The 20300-nt window shown below is 43.9% G+C and overlaps 1 protein-coding gene across 5 annotated transcripts in view; it reads left to right on the top strand.

Annotated features, from left to right (window-relative positions):
* OPHN1 (oligophrenin 1) overlaps positions 1-20300 on the top strand; it is a 116663-nt gene that overhangs the window by 37908 nt on the left and 58455 nt on the right. For 4 of the 5 annotated variants that reach the window (XM_067548317.1, XM_067548316.1, XM_067548318.1 and 1 more), the window contains exon 4: positions 14458-14553. In XM_067548317.1, the coding sequence (XP_067404418.1) occupies positions 14458-14553 (96 nt within the window). Of the gene's footprint in view, positions 1-14457; positions 14554-16959; positions 16984-20300 lie in introns of those variants that run through there. The other variant, XM_067548320.1, reaches the window with a different exon arrangement.

Genomic DNA, 20300 nt, shown 5'->3' with positions numbered 1-20300 from the left:
TCATTTTCATGCAGCCTCGCTGTTTAGGCATGAAATGGAGGGGAATAAAGAATGATAAACTTAGCAGATACATTTGTGTCAAAGAAAAACTAATGACTTTCCATTTAAAAGAAGGAAAATACACGGTCCTTTGCTGTGAATACCCACCCACCTATATCTCTACATTCTTTCTAGCCAGCTCCAAACCAGAATGGCCCCGGATTGCTTTAAATCTTTCCATTGACTTGCCCCTTCCTGCCTCTCTGATCTCTTAGCCACCCGTTCTTTAGCTTGTTCACGTTGTGCCCTCAGTCTCAGCCTTATCCCTTCCCTCCCTCCACCTTCTTGCCATTCATTCCCCACAGCGGGATCACTTTCTGATTTATGTAATCTCACCTCTGCTTAGGAGCCACCAATTGCATCTCTCCCTTTCATTCCCTCTTCATCTTACTACTGAGCTCCTCTGAAAATAATTTGGTGATGCTCTGCATGAAGTCTGTTGTATAATCCACAGATATGGGCTTGGACTGCAAAATTCCTGCAAGGTTCTGGCCCGTCTCAGATAAATGTCTTTGGATTATCTTGTTTGTACTGACTTTAATGAGCTATCATTTTTATAGAAGAGTAAGCTGCCAAAATCATTCCTCTTTTATTTGTCATTAAACATTTCCCTCACAATAATATGCCCAAGACTGTTCTTTCTGTGCATGTATAATATGTCAGAAATTTGTGCTTAGCCAAAGCTGTGTACATGTGGAGTCCAATAACAGGTCTGCTAGGAATCTGGTTTTCATTAAATGATCTCTGTCTTCAAGAGACATTACATACGTTAGCAACAGGTTTTTTTCCAGCTTTGTTTGTTTCTTTTCTAAACTTATTTCTTATATAATTATTTGTTTCCATAGATTTAATGTTAAAGCATTAGATTCTACATGCCATCTCTTTTAAGCATGGGGAGCTTATGGCAAAATCATGGTCATAATCACAGAAACCATCCACTCTCCTTTTGTACGGACAACTATTTCCCCCTTCAAGGAACTTTTCTTTCAGCTGTGCCTTTTGGTTCTCTTAACCTCTCCTTATTAAGTCATATTTTACAAAACTTGAGTACTATTTGTCACCATATTTGGGGGGGCAGAGGATGAAGGTAGATTCTCTCCATTTTTTCACTCTCCTTTGGCCATGGAACCGCCCATGGAACGTAATTCAAATCCCCTATATTACTTCCTATTCTCTGTTTAGAATATGACTACTTTGGAGCAGCAGCCGGTCTTTATATGTGCATAAAGCATCTAGTACCCTTTTGGTGTTGTATAAATAATAATACCTAGCTCTGCACTTTTCACTGTTAGATCTCAAAGTACTTTACAGAGGATTATCATTCTGCCTGTTTTACAGATGGTAAAACTGAGGCACAGAGAGATTAAAGTGACTCACCCAATGTCACCCAGCAGGCTAATGGTAGAGCTGGAGTAGAACCTAGATCTACTGAGTCTCAGTCTAGTGCTCTATTCTCTAGGCCATACTGTCGAATAAAAAATGGAGAATATGTTTCTCTGTAGGAGAAAATTGATTGTCAGTCCTCTAAACCTGTCATTTTTACCTTGGAATGGCGACTGTTAGCGATAGTGTCACTTTAGTAAATAATTCCCCCTGAGTTGCTGTGTAAGATTCAAATACACAGTTTATTGCTCTGAGATTTGGGCTTAATGTGGAAATAACCAGCAGACTGTTTCAGACATCAAGAACCTTGCTTTAAAATACTCATCACTCTTCTCCCTGTCTCTTTCTCTGTGTGTTTCTGTAGCTCAGACATATGCGAGAATGTGTGAGACGTGCTGTATCCTAGTAACATAATATACATTTTTAAGGCAGTGTAAACTCTCCCTTTGTGTTGTTTGTTCCAAATAATGCAATTTTGTAATTGGCTTTTTCCATCTGGGACTTAAGAGACACTGCCAGTGTTTAATTTGTAAAGAAAAGGGTGCTGGGCTCAAGCAATTTTTTTACTTTCATAACTGACGCAGCAAGCCCAGAGGTGCCGGGGCTATGAACTACCAAACCTAGAGTTGATGGGGCTCAGCTGTGGCAAGCCCTGGCACAAATGAAGCCCTGGCACCGCCAAGTAGGTGAGGCCACCGGGTGTTCCTAATCTATCAGAATTTGCTGTAGCTCCTATTGTGAAAAAAAACTTGCAGGGTTACCTGAAGTTCCAGTTCAGGTGCCATCAAAATTCCAGGAGTCACCTTCATCCCTAGCATAAATTCAATGAAATGTATGCAGTTACGAAAGAAAATGCCTGTTGGAGAAACTTTAATTTAAATTGATGCACAATGTCAGCGTTACTTCTTGAAGCATATTAACTTGGAAGTGGGGTGCGAGGGACAGAGACCTGACAGGCGACGTGGCTATGACACAAGCATAGGGTCTAATCCAAAGCCTCCCATTTGACTTCAGTGAGCTTTGCATCAGGCCTGTAGTGCATAAGATACTATCCTTCCTACTACAACTACTTAATGCGTAAGATGCTATCCATACAACCCCCAATAATATGTACTGGCTAATTGAGCCTGATGTTGCCATCACAACTAACTATAGGGGCAAATGCTAGTATTTGACATCTAGAATGCTGACTGCATCCACACTGTAGTGGCTTTACACGTAAATGCTATTATATGTATTCACAAAATCGAAACGAGGTTGAGGCCCCTTTAAAATCTGACCTATTTTGCCTTCTGGTAGCATCCCCAATGTTGCACAAGGAGGAGAAGTAACTTCTTTTGCGGTCCAGTGTTCTTGGAATGTCACAAGAGAACACTCGGCAAACAAAGGATGGTTTCAGAATATTGAGGAATCCAGAGTCCTGTAAGGCTGATGAGGTGCTGACCTGTATTAAGATAATCCTGCTATCTCATAACTGGCTTTCATTGTTACAGAATGGATCATTGGAATGTAGCAATGCTCTGTTGCCATAACTTTAATTGCTTAGTCAAAATGATTCAGGAGGTGGAAGGCAAAGCTCCCACTCTGTTATGTTTCAGAGAAGCTTAAGAATGAGTCTGCCAGGATGGAAACCTGGCATAGTCCGTTGTGGGATGCCTAGGACTGGAGGACAGCTAGGAAGCTAGTCTAGAGAGTTCCTGCAATTTGGAAACTAAACTTTGCTCTGGAATTGGTGGTTACTTTTACTACAGATTTTTCTTAATTTTTGCTATAATTTTTCTTTTGTCCATTTTTTCATTTATGAAAAATCAGCTGATGCTGTCTGAAATGTTTTGTAATTTTCTCTGCTGTGTTTATAGTATTCGTGGGGCCACTGCAATGGAGGAGAGGCTGCTAAACTAAGGGAGGAGAGGACTTGAGATAATAGGCACAGAACTTGTTCAAATGACAAAAGCAGACTGGAGTTGGGAGGTGGGATGGTGGCAGTGTGTACTCACTTAAGCCAATCACTGTTAAAGCCATTCACAGGCACAGACTCTGTTAAAGTTAAGGATGGAAATACATCTGCATAAAGAGAAAGATATGTATCTTTCTCTTTTCCTGCACCAAGCAAAACAATTTTCAATTGCTGTATTTAAAGGACTGTTATCATTTTTTTTAATCGTTAAGCTCATCTGTGGGTTGGTTTATTACATGTCCACTTGTATTTACTTCTGCTTGAAACTTGGCAAATAAAGTTTCAGCACAGACCAATTTTTACAAAAGGAAAATGTAACTTAAACCAGTTATACTGTGTTTTTCAGTTAAATTATTGGTTTTGGATTTTCAAGTCCCCTCTCCCGCACTGCCTCCAACCCCCAGATAGCTATCTAAAGATGGTAAGTGCAGCAGCATTTTTCCAAATGATTTTTAGGGCTCAATCCTGCACTGGCACATGAGCTGGAAAAAGGGTGCAGCAGTCGCCTTTGAGTCCTTGCCAAACTGTCTTGAGTAGCCAGCCAGAATCCCTCCATAGCTCACATGAATGTGCTGGAAGATGAACATGGTTCATGTGCCAGGACACACGCTATGACTGGAGGGGTGTTGTTTTCTTATAAAAGAGGGTGGGCTGGCCCACAAACCACTGAACTGGCCAGCTGTGTCAAATCCTGCTCTTCATCGACAGGATTCTTTGGAAATGTGGGTATGCAAGACAGTATTCCTGCTTCTTTTAGTTCAGGCTGTTGGAGACAGTAGTTTTGGACCTTGATATCCTGCACTGTAGCTCATTCCACAATATAGCAGATGCCTGTTTGCAGCAACCCGTTGTAAGAGCAATTGCTACTTGCGAGCAGCATTTCCCCTGGGAACACTTTCCCTACCGTGAATTGTCCACTTGGTAACAGCAGCATAGCCGCTGCGTAAGAGCAACATTTGTGATGTAGTGACATTACATCCAGGGGTGGGGGGTGGGGGCGATGTAAGGTGTTGCCCCCCCCCCCCCCCCCAAAAAAAAAAAAAACAAAAAAAACTGCATCTCTCCGCTCCCCTCCCGATCCTGGCCTTTCAGTGCAGCTGTAGGGCATGTAGCCCTGTTCACTTGCCCTGCCTGACAGAGCCTGGAGAGCATGTGTAGGGGGTGTTTGGGGGGAAGGACCTGGAAGAGAGGGATTTATTGGGGGGGAGGAAGTATCAGGGACCCCCCCCCCCATGCACTGAGCTGTTGCCTCCATCTCGGTTGCCGGTGGTGGGGTGTGGGTGTGCTGTTTTGCATTGGGGGATCGGGCGACCCTCCCTCCCCAGGGCACTGGCCTGTTACGTGACCCCCTTCCATTTCCTTTGTCTGTACTAGGAACCACCCCTTCTCCACTGCAGGCTGCACACGGTGCCCTCCCCAGCCAGCCATCCTTTGCCAGGGTGGCATGAAGCTGCCAGCGGGAGCATCCTCACCCTGTCCTTTTTGCCGGCTGGGGACTCCTCTGTCAAATGCAGGGTTTCCCTGCCCCATTCCCCCCAAAATTGGGGTTCTCCTATCCCACGCCCCAACTCCCCCCCACAATGTGGCTGCCTCACCCTTTCTGGAAACTCCCTTAACTCTTCATACGCCATTGGGCAAACGACACACCCCATAACAGCAACAGCCACTAAGGAGCAACTTAGCAAAAGGGCACCAAGATGTTGCTACTAACGAGCCTCTACTGTACATATTAATGAGAACTAGCTGGTTGAGACTCAGGCTGGGTAAGACGGGGACATTTGTTTGTTTTTTGGGAAGACATGATGAGGATAACAGTTGCTTCTTGTATTAAGGGTGTATGTCCACCTTTGGTTGTTTGAGTTTACAATCTAGAGGTCTGTTTAGTTTCCCAGAGGCTAATAGATGAGCAGGAAGCTGTGATGGTCAGGACGGTTATTGCACCTCTATCTGGCCCGGTGAATGCAACTGTTTCATTTAGATGTGAGCTGAACTGCCATCACCTGTGGCATTGTCACCTCAGGTTTTGGTTGTTGCAACACATTGTGCTTGAGGCTTCATCTTCAGATGTATCAAGAAACTGCAGCAGACATTGGTAAGCAATGTTTCTCTCTGGGAGCAGATGGTGTTAGTATTGCAGGATCTGCACTGGCTGCCTATTGGTTTCCAGATGGAGTTATTCAAGGAGACACTTGTTGGTCATGAGAAATATACCTGTTCTTGAGACATTTAGCTGGAACGCAGCCACATGTTAAGTTGATCCAAAGCAGGAAAAGAGAATTACAGGGAGAGCTATTAAAGGTATTGAGAGAGATGAAAAATTGGATCTCTGCATCAGTTAAATTTAAAGGCAAAGAGAAGAGAAGTTGGTGTGAGGGAGAAAAGGGGTTTGCCCAAGTAAAAACTGAATAAGGGCCTCTCAGATTTGGCCTAAAGTATGCGAATTCCTAGGGGCTGAGAGTGAGCTAGTTGCCCAGGCTTTCCATGGAGTCAATGATATCACTTTGTGCTAAAGTTCACCAGTTCATATGCTCTCTCAAGGCTTTCCTAGCAGCTGGTAATTAAATAGCTACATTCAGGCTTTGAATTTCTCCATTCAAGACCTAAGAGTTGGCCCCATAGAGGAAACTGCTGAACAAGGCTTTTGATTGGAAAGAAGGGATTTTATGCTCTTTTAGTTTCCATCCCTCTCGTGACTTAGGGCTCTCTCTCATGCGTATGAAGAAGCCTTTCTTCTCTTGGCCTGGGATAGGATTTTTGCTATTGTCCCCAAGGTCTGCTGATTGCCCACAGGTTTCTAGAGCGGCTCAGCGTGGTCCCATAGCTTGTGTAGCCTGGGCACTGGGGAAATGTAGGCACGCTCAGAATCATGTCAGGAAAGCCAGAGACTCCAGTCGGATCACTTTCTCCTTTTGTAACTTCCAGCACTGAACAAATCCTGAGAGTTGTTACAGCAGCAACATCCTCCTGGAAATCGTTAATTCACTGACCTCTTCTTTTGATTTTAAAGGGTGGGAATTTCCAGTGAAGGGCGAGTTCTTGTCAGTGCTGTTATTGTCCAAGATCCTCTTGTAGCCCTAGGGGCTCTAGCTAGAAGTCAGGAAGGGGAACAATTACATAACCTGTTTAAAGACTCTAGCATCTAGAAGGCTCGTGAGAACCATCTTAAAGTACCAAGAGCTTCTGTGTTCTGTGCCACTGGTGACTGCACATGCATCTATATTAATTTTCCCCCTTGAGTGTCCATTTTTTTATTTCCTAATTTCATTCAGCAAAATCACTTTCACTGCATCTTAATCTGAATTAGCCAAACCCCACATCTTCTAGGGCTGTCCTTGCTGGAGCACCCTCTTGCGGCAGGCCACTACATGACAGGCACATCTGCCTCAGTTTTCCCTCTCAGAGTCCCCAGTAACTCCAGGCAAGCTTATCCTTGAACATAGTTCAAAACAATCCACAATAAAAGTCCCAAACATCCATTTCTCACCCCAGTGCAAACAGTCATTAAGCTCACCCAATGTCTTGTCCCACGATACCCCACGTATCACACCCCAGCGCCTTTGACCATGTCAGGACTCTATCAGTCCTCCCCTGTCCTTGTACCAGGAGAGCCACTTCAGCCCTTCCAACTGGAGTACACCCTGCTCTGCCCAATGGAAACCGCCATAGCCCCTCTGCTAGGAGCCTCCTTGTCAGGCCATCTCATGGTTCCTCTAGGTCAAGCTCTCCAGCTCTGGAGACATCAGTGGTTAGGCTCCTCCTCTGCTCCCCTGCCTTCAACCCTCTCCAGTCCTTGGCCCTGGCCCTCTGGCTTGGAGCCAGCAAGCATCTCCCGCTGCAGCTTCTCCTGCCTTCATCTCTTTCGCCTTGGCTCTCTGGCTCGGGGATGCCAGCCAGCAAACCCCTCTTGCTGTTCTCCTTGTCTTCAGTCTTCACCCAGGTCCCAAACGTACAGGTTCTGACAGCTCTTACCTACCCTCCTCCTCACTTCCAGGCAGCTCTCACTTGCCCTTTTCTGACTGGTTCTGATTCTCTCTTCCTGGGTCTCCCTCTGATCCTTTATAGCCCTCATATTCTGTCCTACCCTCTTTAATTGGCCAAAGAGGCATACCTGTCCCGGCACAGGGAGCTGGACCTTCTTCATTTACTGGGGTCAGCTGCCCTGTGACGCCATGACTCATACAGTGTTATTTATGTTCCTGGCATTTACCTGTGTACCCTGTGTTCTGCTTGAGGTTCCCCAAGCCCAGAGGGCAGCTGTGGCATATGCAAGTTGAAACTGCAGTATCTTTGTTTTATCTGCTGCACACTTACATTTCTAAGGACTCTGCCTGTCTGCAAAGAGCGCATCCATTACTGCAGTGCAGGCTATTACAAAGGAGACACATGCTGGCAGGGCCCAAGCATAATTTTTTCGGGCCCAGTACAAACTTGTAACACGGCCCCTTCCCACACACATACCCATGGGGGTTGCAGCCTGGGCCAGGCCCCCCAGGGCCTCCGGGCCCCAGTAAAGTGTTCCCTTTTTCTCCCCCACATGGGGGCCCTGTACACTGGGTTCTGTCATGGAGACTTTACTTTTGTTGTTTTTTGTCACTCTGAAATAAGTTGGTTCAGATTTAAAGGACGTGTTTTATGCTATGTACGGAAACATAACAATAGTCAAGAGATGCTGACCAGCTCCCTCAAGGCCAGCCGGCTTACAAGGAACAAATATTGTCCAATTTCTCTAAGAGCAACTGTGCTGTGTGGAGGAGGGCAGTGAAGAGAGTGCTGGCTAGCTTCCCCAATGAGTCCTCTGGGTTCTTTGCAAAGACCAGTTTCAACAGTATTTTCATCCAAATTCCTTGTAATTCAGGCATTTTTTCTCTCTGACCTTTACAAGCAGCTGTGTTCTTTCTGAGACTTCTATGTCTTTCGTGTTCCATTTGCAGCCACGGTGTTCAATTCTTATGCCACCAGCATAACAGTAGGCAGGAGAATTCAGAAATGTACCTGAGTGACTTACCAAGATGTCTTGTGTATGAAAGTGGCTAGAGCCCTCTAAAAGTGACAGAGCTGTCAGTTCAGACATTCCATTAATTGATATCTAAATGAGCTCCAAAATGACAGGATCAGAGCACTGCAGAGCCCCCATGCCTGTGCTCTAGATTGGAGAGGGGAAACCCTAGCATTGCTCTAGTGACTGCCCAAGGAAGGCTGTTGAATTGATCCCAGGGGACACCACATCCTTCTCTCCTCAGCGAGCAGAATGGTTGGTCTTGTTCCCAAGCTTTGTGAGGATGAATGGGAAATGGGAAACTATTGGTGTGGATCTCCTTGGAATTTCCTTCCCTTCCCCCTTGCATAAAGCCAATTATACGGCAGTCAAGCCCCAGAATTCTCAATAATATCCTGCTCTTCTTTTACACCAGTCACCTAGGCCTCCTGAAGCACTTTTCCTAGCATTGATAAACCAGGCCTTACATGTTCACTCTGAGAGAGTTCTGGGTTGTCCTCTCCATTTTACAAGTGGGGAAACTAGGGCATAGAGGAGTTACGTGACTTCCACAAGTCTGTGACAGAACTGAGACTAGCATCCCGCTATCTCGCTGTAGTCACCAGCTCATCCCAGTACGATCGGCGTTTCATCTAATAATATTGGAGTCTCGATGGTTGAGGTCAGTGAGCGTAGCCAGGAAGTACAGTATCATTGTGTACTTTCTGGAACTGAAAAGAACACAGGACATGCTGGGTGTGGGAGGGCAACCTTACTGTGATAATAGTGAAGGTCCTTGACTACAAGGCTGCTCTGTAGGCAGTCAGGACCCACTTATTCCAGTGATAGGTGCACTAAAAACCTCCGTTACAGTGTCTATTAAAGAGAAATTGCTTGCTTTTTGTTTAGAATTTTGCACTAGCAAAACAGAAGCAGCAGCAGGAAAAACAACCACTGCAAGCAAGCTATCAAGTTGCCAGATGGTTAGCTGCTTGTAGGGTGGCACAGAGGGAAGGATTTGGCAGGTACTGTCCAACCCCCAGCTGAAATCCCTACACTGCTGGGATGCAGCCTGCCCCATTTCCTAGTTACTGTCAGGCGAGTAGAAAACGATCCTAGCTCTTCCAACAATATAAGGGGCCAGATGTACATGGGGCCTTTGGAGATGGAAAGTTGATTATTGATGTTGACTTGGATCCCAGACAAGTAGGATTTAGGTCATGTGGGACATCACCATGTTAATAGCCCAGCTCAGCATGGGACAGAGGAGGAGCTGGACTCTGCTTTAATTACTGCACCCCTCCTCTTGCTCAGTTTTCAGAAAATTCTGTGTACGGGAGAAGCAGAATGTAATCGCCAACCTCGTTAAAGCCTTCTGAAGTGGAACAGAGGGCATCTGATGAACTCTGGCTCTCCCTCCCTTCTGTTTCCTCTTGATTAGATCTACTATTGGCTAGTAAAGCCAACAGGCCAGGCAAATGAAAATTTATAGATACCACCCCCCCCCCCCTCTCAGATACAGCCAGCGTTTTTGCCTTCTGCTTTCTGATAAAGCATAGACTGAGAGTAGGGATAGAGAGCGTGTGTGTATCTCGGTCCGATTTTCCTCTGCAGTTTGGAGAGGGAAACATGTCTGCAGAAACCTTACTCTTTGCTGAAGCTGAGGGGGGGGGAACAGCATGAGCTGCATATTTTTGCACCCCCTGCTGCTGTTGTAAAAGATTTTTCAAAACTGTTTTGGTCACCTGGATTAAGGTCAAGATTTAAAGTCACTTTCTATATCACCAGGGTACAAGGCTGCTTGAAGTAAGGGGGGAAATTAATTTCATGGCATGTAGTGAAGGAATCGCAAACCCCTTCACCATGTTGCACATTTTCCTTCCTTTTAGAACACACATACACACCAGGTTTTAAGAGTGTTCTTGACTGATCTATCACTAGTCGAGTTCTGATCTCAATCTAACCCTGTCTCAAGTGGAGAGAAAGATTTGCCCATCATTTGAGGCCATATCTGGAGGTCCTGAGAGAATAAGGATTTGGTCTTTGTACTGTACTTTCTAAATGCACTACAGATGTAAACTGACTCTTTCTGTGCTCAGATACTAAGGCTTGGTCTACACTTACCCCGGCGATTCGATGGCAGTCGACGGGAGTTACGCAAACTACGCAGAAAACTTGCATAACTCCCGTCAACTGCTGTGCTTCTCTTCTGCGCGCCGTCTTCACTGCACTGCGCCACTTGCGGGGATGGATTAACAGCATCAGTTTCTGGATCAATTGAACAGGTCTTCACTGACCGCTCAGTCAATCTTAGATAAGTTGATCTGGTGGCGGCAAATTTGCCGCCGTCAGAGTAGACATAGCCTAAGATAATAGGCACCTAGCAAACACCTTAGATATTTTTTTTTTGTTAAGGTGTCCCAAACATCAACCAAAAGTAGTAATTTTACCAAAGCCAACATTCCATCTAAACTAAAGAATGTGTCTAAAAGTGCTGCTATTTATGCAAAGAAAATATATGGGAAAAAGGAACCCTAAATAGGTAGGTAGGCGTGTATGTGTTCTAATACAGGTTAGGTCACTTCGATAGGCCTCATGTGGCCACACTTTCTAATGGGGCTGACAGCCCAGATTTTAAAAAAGTGGCCTCCAATTTTGCGTTCCTTAGTTTTTGAAAGCCCATCACTGGAAGCTAAGGTGTCAGTAGGAGGTTCTGCTGCAGGGCTAAGGCGTCTAAAGTTGGGCACCCACAAATTGAGGGACCCCAAATCAGAGGGTACTTTTGAAATTGTGGCCCTAAGTGCCTGAGGGCTTATCTACAATGGGGACACCCTCAGGAAAATTAATCTAAGGTAACTAAAGGTATGACTTCAAAGTGGATTAGTTAAACTGTGTTAAACCCCTGTGTAGATACTCTATTTCAGTGGCTCTCAACCTTTCCAGGCTACTGTACCCTTTCAGGAGTCTAATTTGTTTTATGTACCCCCAAATTTCATCTCACTTAAAAACTACTTGCTTACAAAATCAGACATAAAAATACAGAAGTGTCACAGCACACTATTATTGAAAAATTGCTTTCTCATTTTTACCATATAATTATAAAATAAATCAATTGGGATATAAATATTGTACTTTCATTTCAGTGTATAGTATATAGAGTAGTATAAACAAGTCATTGTCTGTATGAAATTTAGTCTGTGCTGACTTTGCTACTGCTTTTTATGCATACTCCTGGTTGAGAATCACTGCTCTATTTAGAATTAAAGTGACCTTTGTCCGGTTTAGTTTAATTCACCTCACTTTCATTCTGAATGTGTGTGTCTGTCTGCGCAGGAATTTAATGCAGTTTAAGTAATCAATTTTAAATTAATACCTTTAGTTAATTTGGATAACCTTTTTCTTGAGTGTCTCTGCATTGAGAAGCCCTAAGGGTATGTCTATCCTGCAATGTAAGCCCAGGGTGAGTAGGACTTGAGTCAGGTGACCTGTATTAGGGAACCCTGGGCTTGAGCGTCTACCTTGTATTTTAACCCTACATTAAGACTTTTCCAATGCATGCTTGAACCTAGGGCTCTGGTGTTCACCGTGCAGTGCACAGACCTGAGTCAAAGTAACCATATCCCAGAGTCCCTAGGACCACTCCACAAAATGTGGCCACTCTAGCCCTAGGACTATGGTGGATTGTGAGAAAAGTTTACTGCCTTCCCTGCACATTACAGGAAGTTTGAAGCAGCTTGCTTTGCAAAAGACTTGATCAGTTTGCTCTCCATTGCATAACCCATAGTTCCCTGATAGTGTGCTTGCAGATCAGTGATCAGAAGAATATGTGTTATCTGACCTGAGCTGCTGCCATTCATAAAGGGGGTGTGGGGGCGGCCTTCCGTTTTCAGTAGAGTGGATTGCAGATTGTTGGGATAGAGAGGACTAAGGAAGTTGTCCCATGGAATTGTGGGATACTTCTGGCTGACTCCTGGGACCCAAATCAAGCGGGGCTTCATGTACACTACAAAGCAATAGGGCTCAGACCTTGGGTCCCAGTTTAACTCGATTTCAGACCCTCCAGCCCTACAGGGTCCCGGGACCCTGAGTCCAAGCCCTGGGTTAGTGTAGTTGCAGTGTAGACCCAAGTGCAGGTTAGATTTCAGCCTGGGCTAAAGCTTGGGTTTATGTTGCAATGTAGATATATCCTGAATGGCCTAAACTTGGAGAGGAAAATTGCACCTGCAGCTATTTGTGTCCAGAATTTACCACCCAGAAAAATGGAGGCCTAGTTAAGGTTGGACTGAAAATCTGGCCTATGCATACCCAGATGGTTGGCCATCTTACTGGAAGAATCCCTTGTTGTATTTTACAGTGGGGAATGACCTGGAACCTTATGTCCTGCCCTTGTACTCTCACAGTTTTTAGCCTTTGGGTAAGTTTCTAATACAGATCTGAACTCTGCCTCAGGATTTCCTATAATGGGTCCAGACTGGAATTGTGACGATTGCCCCTCCCTGAATTCCAGGAAAATTCTGATGTAAATCAAAAAGCAAACTTTGTTGTTTGGACTCAGTTCCGCTTTACTGTCTACATCACACCCCTTGTGGCACATGCAAGCTCAGACACTTTCATTGTTATCCCATGTGTTTGTTCGTACAGGGAGTCCACAAAACACAAAGAACACATGTTGCTCTACATATGAAGATAGGACCAGCAGATATTTGTTTGATTTGCTCATCACGGTGGGTTTCAAATTCTTTTATACTGTGAAACACTTTTAAAGTCCTCTTATGGATCAAGTCCCTTCTCCACCTTTCAATCCTGATCCCACACCTTCTTTATGCCTTCATACATAGACTCATTTTAAGACAATATTTAGAAGACTAGGTAAAAATAAAGTCACTTTACTATGCGGCTACTTGGTTATTCCCCCCCACCTCCATATTGTGTCTGTGTTGCTGATTCTTCCAGGGTGCACAAATTGCTGTTTCTTTAGATTGAATGTTACCTGCAGCCTCCACTGCTCTAATCTTGTCAGATAACTTTGCAATTCGGATTTGTTCGTCTGAGTGTTTGTTCCCCCTCCATTGGCTCCACTTCAGATGTGATCAGTTGAATTTAAAGCAATGGCATAGCTGACAAAGACACAAAGCAGCCACACAGGGTACAGAGAAAGGATTCTATTGGGCAGAAATGTCTCTGGAAAGCCTAAAAATAGTCCTGGTCTGGGCTATCAGTGGCCATCAGGAAGTGTCTTATCTTAAAGATTAGCAGTTTCTTCACGGTTGAGACAGAAATAGATCCAAGTGCTACCTGGAAGTGCTCTGCAGAGCACAGAGAACCCCAGGCTTATTAAATTCAACTGTTTCATGTGCTAACAATCCATGTATGCCTTCTGATGTTCATTAACAGTTAGTTAGGACCAAAGTGCATTCATGAACGTCAATGCACATCAGCAGGGTGCACAGGTAGTTAGTCCGCAGCAGATTCACATTCCAGCTTGCTGCAAATTGATGTTCATTCATGTAGACAAGCTGTTAAGCTTGACTAAGTGGCCTGATTTTGAAAAGTGCTGAGTATCTCTTCACTCCAGTGGGAACTGTTGTGTGCTCAGTACTTTGGAAAATAAAGCAGCTACATAAAAACTCTCGCTTATATTTTTGAAAGCTTTGTTTAAAATGTCAGGATGGGTAGTCTTCGGTGTTTGGTAGCACATTGTGAGCAAAGCTTGAGGTTTATTTTGAGGTACACTGTGAATGACAAATTAGGCGCCGAGCATGATGAAATCCTCAGCGGCTGTAAATCAGAGTAACTCCACTGATCTGAATAGAGCTATGCTGATCTACACTAGTTGAAAATCTGACCCGTAATGTTCAACTTACATTTTATTTATTCACAGGGGATGGAAAGAAAAGGTCCAATGTACCACCCATGAACAGCTAACCTCTCTTGGACCCCATAAACAATACTAGTGGTGTCAAATTCTCTGACAGTATCCCAAAATGGTGAACAGTGTATGTGAGATTTCACATGTTTCTGCAGATGAAAACTATTCCTATACTCATCACCAGGATACTTGCTCGATTACATAAATATTCAACCTTCAATCTTCCTTTTCCAGATTACTCTTATGCCGTGCAGAAATTTTCTCAGACTCTACAGTCCTTTCAGTTTGACTTTATTGGGGACACACTAACAGATGATGAGATTAATATTGGTAAGTACTCTTTTCTTTCAATGTAGATTTTCACCTACCTAGAAAAGTTTATCTCCTTTTTATCGTGACATTGCATAACAGAGTCTAGCACTAACTGTCTTCTGTTCCTTGCACAGAACCTGGAGCCATGTTTCTAAGACGCCATTTGGTTCATAGTGCATGGGTCTCTTAGTTGCAGTCACAAACATAGTTTATAGCACATCTTATATGTCTTCAAGCATTAATGTTTAGAATCTGACACACAGTGCTGTAGGTTAATTTTGACCTGATCATTTTTATAACTCTAATCCTTCACCGTATTGCCAAAGACTGAAAATGACTTCCAGTAGTCCAGTAGTGAGCCTCTCCATTGCAGTACCCTATGGGTGACCTCTTTAGAGTGTTATCACATGTTGCCTTATTCCCTCTCTGTACCTGGGCAAGATAGTGTGACTCAGAGCACTTGGCTGCATGTTCCAAACCAGATTAACAGTGCTCCTAGATCTAAATTTGCTGTGGTTTAAAATGCTGTATGCAATCCCTATAGTGACCTGGAATCAGCACCAGCCAGTGACCCATAGGGAAAAAATTAACATGAACCATTACACTGAAAAAGATGCCCAATATACCTTTGAAGCTGCAGCTTTGTTGTGGACAGCCAGCAGCATTTCCCTGATCTCAACACCTCTGTTTCTGGTTTGGTTTCTGTGTATTTTACTTTCCTGCCAATCCAGTGAATTCTTTGTCCATTAAACATCTGCTAGCTGCATCCAGGGAGCTAAAAGTAATGGAATAAACTTCCTAAAAAAGGCATTTTTTAAAATTAATCTGCCCTTGGATTAACCACCACTGATGAACTAGCAGTTTTGAAGTCTGGGAACTGTTGTTGTGGTGACACCAATACGTGAGGGCTTCGTAAAATGTTCTGGAATTCCTTAGTTGTGCTGGAAAACGCAGCAGGCTACAGGACATGTGATAGTACGGCCCATGAATCTGCATGAGTCACACAGGAGAACTGTTTTGGATCCCATGGAAATGTCACAGAGCCTGATTCTGCAAAATACTGAGAGCCTCCACTCCCGGTGGTGTCAGTGGCAGTTGAGAGTGCACAGCACTTGCAGGATTGGGTGCATAGATAGGAAAAAAGCTAATTCACATTCAGGCCAGGTTCACATTATTGTTTAACTGTGCCCAGATGTGTGACAGCATTAATGTTGAGAGGGACTCTGAGCCTGGATCAGAGGGGGCAGGAAGGAAGGAAAGCAAAGGCTGCCTTTTGTAAGCGCTTTGGAGCAGATTATGGTTTGCCCTTCAGAATCTGATTTCCTTCAGCATAGAGCTCATAGGTGAAATCGTCAGAAAAAGAGTCAGAGTTCAAATATAATGGAAAAAGAGGTATTGAATTTCCAAACGCATGTGATGCTGGATAATGGAGAGGAAAACAGTGCATATAATCAGACCTAGGAACGGAAGGATCTGAAGCAAAGAGCTATCCAAGAAGCAAGTGTCTCTTTCCTGTTAATCCAAAAGAAAAGAAATTTCCAGCTCAGCAAACCAGTCTGAATGTGTAGCCTGTCTGCCCACCACTCTGGAGTGGTTATGGGGGAAAGAAAACAGAGCCTCTTCATCAGTCAGCTTGGGGATGCATGCACTGCTACTGCATCTGCTCAGTGGAGCACCTGTTCCGTGAATAAAGAGGGCTTCAGTCTCCATAGCTGTCAGGCTGGCACCTTTCCCCAGCACTAGGTGCACTGTAACAGTAAAGCATTTGTTGTGGGAGGTTTGGGAGGGTGAGGAGGACTATCAAGAATTAGATTCTGTATAAGGTGTTTGCAAACAGATCTAAGAACGAAGATAACAGGGTCAGAACTTGGGCCACACAAACTTAAATGAAACCAAATAGTTCTTTAGCTGTGAACCAAGTAAGTGATCTTTTTTTAAGGAGATCCTCTCTGATCACTCAGCACGAAGAAATGTGGCTTGTATTTCTTCTTCCACACCAGTTCCTTCAGTCTCTCCCTGAAGGGTGAGAGAAAAATGCCGTCTTGAAAATCTCCCATTAGTCTGAAAATGGGAGCATGGGATGGACATCGCAGCAGCAGCTTTAATCATTTTATTTTTAAAATTCTTATGACATGATGATTTGTAATTGGTGTCAAGATACTCCCCAGGCGTAGGATCTGGTAGCTCAGAGATGTGCTGCACAGAACTAGGAGTGTAATATAACAATCCATAGAATGTTTTTTAATCAAACCCTAGGAGAGTGTGTTAGATTTGAAAATGTGAACAATGCTGCACTTGTTATGGAGGCAGACAGCAAGGCTCAGAAGATACATTAGGACAAATCTAAAACGCATTGTTATAAAATATTGAAGTTGAATGCTTCAAATGTGACTCAGGAGGAAGACGCCTCACTGGTGTTGCCTGTTGTAGATGGAGCTTTCCCATGAGGTGACTTAATTGCTTTTGATGTGTCTTTATTGCATAGTTTTGGATGACTTACAATGTCACTGAACAGTTTCAGCAATATAGAGCTATGCTTTCACATATATCTATAGCAGAAAGGCAATAGGCATAGCTCCTTGGAAAGCCCCCAGAGGTGTAAACAGCTCTGTTGCTGAAAAGACCGTAGGAGTGAAATTTGCTCAAGACACAACCCTTAATAGTCAACCTCCCATCTTAAGAGAGTGCCCCAAATGGATTGAGCACAAATTGACTCCACCCTTATTAGAATAGCAGATTGTTTAAATAGTAGATTGTGGTTGATCCTTTGGCCATACGTGCAGGTTTCACTGTCTAAACGAGCATGGGAAACTTGCAAGAGTTATTGTCACTTAAAGATGAACTGTAAAAGGAAACCAAATTAGGCTTGTACCTCTTGTTGCCCCCCTTTTTTCTTTTATTATTTATATTCCAACAGCATGTAGAGATCTGAGTCAGGAATCAGGGGTCCCATGGTACCAGGAACTAGGTGGGGCAAAGTATTTGAAGGGTTTTTTTCCTCACCTTTGCTTCTTTTATTCCTCATTAGACATTTAGGTCTTGTCTACTCTGGGAAACTCTAAGGTGACTGAGGAAATTACAGCTTTACAAGACACTGATATATGATTAATTTTTAGTGAGGCTGTTTTGAGACTGGAGCATAGCCAACCACATCCATTCAAAAATCATGAGTCAGGCCCCTGAAAATCATGAGTGAATTAAAAATCATGAAATTTTTGAAGTAATACATTTTGCGGGTTTTATTTGCCTTCTGATTTTTTGTCTATTTCTGTTTTGTTTTGTTTTGACCTTTTAGGGTTCATGTTTTCCAGTTTTTCTTCCCAATATAAGACCTGAAAATTTACTTTTTTTAAATGAAAGCTGAGATTCTCATGTATTCATATGCCTCTAGGAACTGGGGCTTCAAAATGTCACACATCGTGATACTGAAGGTAAAATCAGGAGAACTGGCATCACTTAGTAGGAAGTAACAAAAACCTTATTAACTGCACTACCTATTGAACATTTGGGAGAAAGGATGTCTTTGCTGAAGATTCAGAAACCCTTTATCCCACCCTTTTTGATAGGGAATGAGAACTCACACCCACATCACTGAAATCCTCAAGAAGCTGTCCAGAAAACTGGGGAGAACCAGACTTGACATGTTTAAATAACTTAAAAGGAGATGTTAAAAATGGCAAACCCTTTTTGTGAACAGCAAATGAATAAAAATAACAAAAAAAACTTTTCAGGCTTTCTTTACATGCCATAAAACAGCAGAAGGGGCACAAACCTGACTTAAAAAAATCACTTACAGGTCACCTTTTAGCAGTTTAAGTGGGCTTGTTCTTCCACTGCCACATAGGTAAGTTATATGGGTAACTCCAGAGTGCCTGAGGAAATGTATCCATAAATCCTCCCTGTGCAGCAAGGGAAGAACAATTCCCTGAGGTTTTTAGACCCTAATGTTGTGCCCACCATTTTAGGGATTTATGGCATTTTTCTTCAGTGATGACAGCTTCCACTCTGGCCCTCATTTTCCCTGCCTCTAACCTCTTGAAACCTGTGGCTACTTCAGATTTCATGTAGCCATTGGTGACCATGCTGAAAGTTAGCATGACTCAGCTCCTGGTCACCAGTAGACTATGATGACCATCACAGCCAGCTTGAAGCTAGGTGTTCAGGAATTTAAAGTTCTCTCTTTTGGGGGAGAACTCAGAATCAGTGACTAATAACAAGGAAGGTGCTCTTTTGATGATGACAGTGGAATTAGGCTGTCACAAGTTGGTGGTTTTTCTTTTTCTGTCTGTCTCAGCAATTGTACAGTAAATCTCCCTATAATACTCAACAACCATTCATTTGCTGCGCAGTAGTTGCTACATCTGGTTTTTAAACAAAAGAATGGACAGGCTTCCTGAGCTGCTGCTAAGATACCGATGTCCCTCTGAATGCTGGGTAGAGCCCTTAGCCTGCAGCTAGGGCGAGAAATGGTTTCTGCACACATTACCTGCAAAACAAGATACTGGTGTACAAGTCGCCCTGTACACATCGATGCTTCCATTCTTCATTATTGGACACATTGCTAAGGATGTGCTAAACCACTGGTAACTTAGATCAGTTTATAGAGCTGTTGCCTTTGACGTTCTCCCTTGTAAGTGCTCTGAGCTTTTGTTTTGTTAAAAGCCAAAGCTTTTCTAAAAAAATTCTTTAGTGGATTTAATTTCCTGTCTACTCCGCTAGGGCTAATTGGCTACATATAACTCTTCTGGGACTAGAGGGCCTGGACTGTAAACAAACCAGGGGTGAGTGTAAATAGAGGGGCAGTAAGAATTTCTGCAGAGTTTATGGAGAGGGCCTCTCCACAGGGCTCTGTGTAGTACTCCACACTCATCAGGGTGCGTATGACTATTTCCTGCAGGCACTGAGGCGGCATCTGCGTATACAACTTTTCTCAAATCCTCCCCGTGTTGCCCTAGCTCCCTTGACAAAGGTGAAGGGCAAATCAGACCAAGCCACTGTGATTTCCAGGCATTTGCACACAGCGCCGACTCCTTTACTTTAACCGCCAACATGATCTCCCCCAGTAGCATAGCTTGTTCCAGAGCTTTGCTGCCAGAGCTCTTCATGCGGTCCCCTGCAACACCTCCCCTCTCCAGAGGTGTCCGATTTTTTTCTAAAGAGTTGGGACAAAGGCATGGAACAGAAGTTCCACAGTCATTTGTACAGACAATGGCAGTAGTTGAGGAAGGAAGCTTGGCACCTCCAGTAGCTGTCCTCCAACTCCAGCCTCTCCACCTGGCTGTAGTCCCCTCCCCAGGGTCTCATGGGCACCAACTGTGCAGCGCTCAGACGGTAGAGGGAGGATTATGCATAGGAACTGGTGGAGTGGAGTGTGCTGCATTCTACCTGCCACCTCCCTCAACAGTAGAAAGAGACATTGAACTTTTCTCTCACTTTCCCACCCTCCTGGCATTATTTGTTTCACAGACCTTGCTTGGTAACTTATTCCATATGCTCAGCCACACTGGGCATGAAATATTTCTGTTTGATTTCCCTGTTCACTCTTTAGTTTCCTCGTTATTCCGCAATGAACCAAATCAAACCTGCAGCAGCAGTTTTTCCAGTTCTTCTGAGACAAATCTAATATGCTCTGATTACTTCTGCTGTGTCGCCTTGGTGACTTCTCACTTAGAAGGAATAAACACTGTGTCTTTGCCCCAGAATGTGGATATTAAAATGATCAGATCAGTCTGCAGGATGAGACTGTGACCTCCTGAGTGTTAGCC

Source organism: Emydura macquarii, unplaced genomic scaffold, assembly GCF_026122565.2.
Source record: "Emydura macquarii macquarii isolate MOO-44397 ecotype Brisbane River unplaced genomic scaffold, CSIRO-AGI_Emac_v2 contig_1253, whole genome shotgun sequence".
Lineage (NCBI taxonomy): Eukaryota > Metazoa > Chordata > Testudines > Chelidae > Emydura > Emydura macquarii.
Note: the sequence above shows the minus strand (reverse complement) of the source record. Positions and strands in the feature narration are given on the sequence as shown.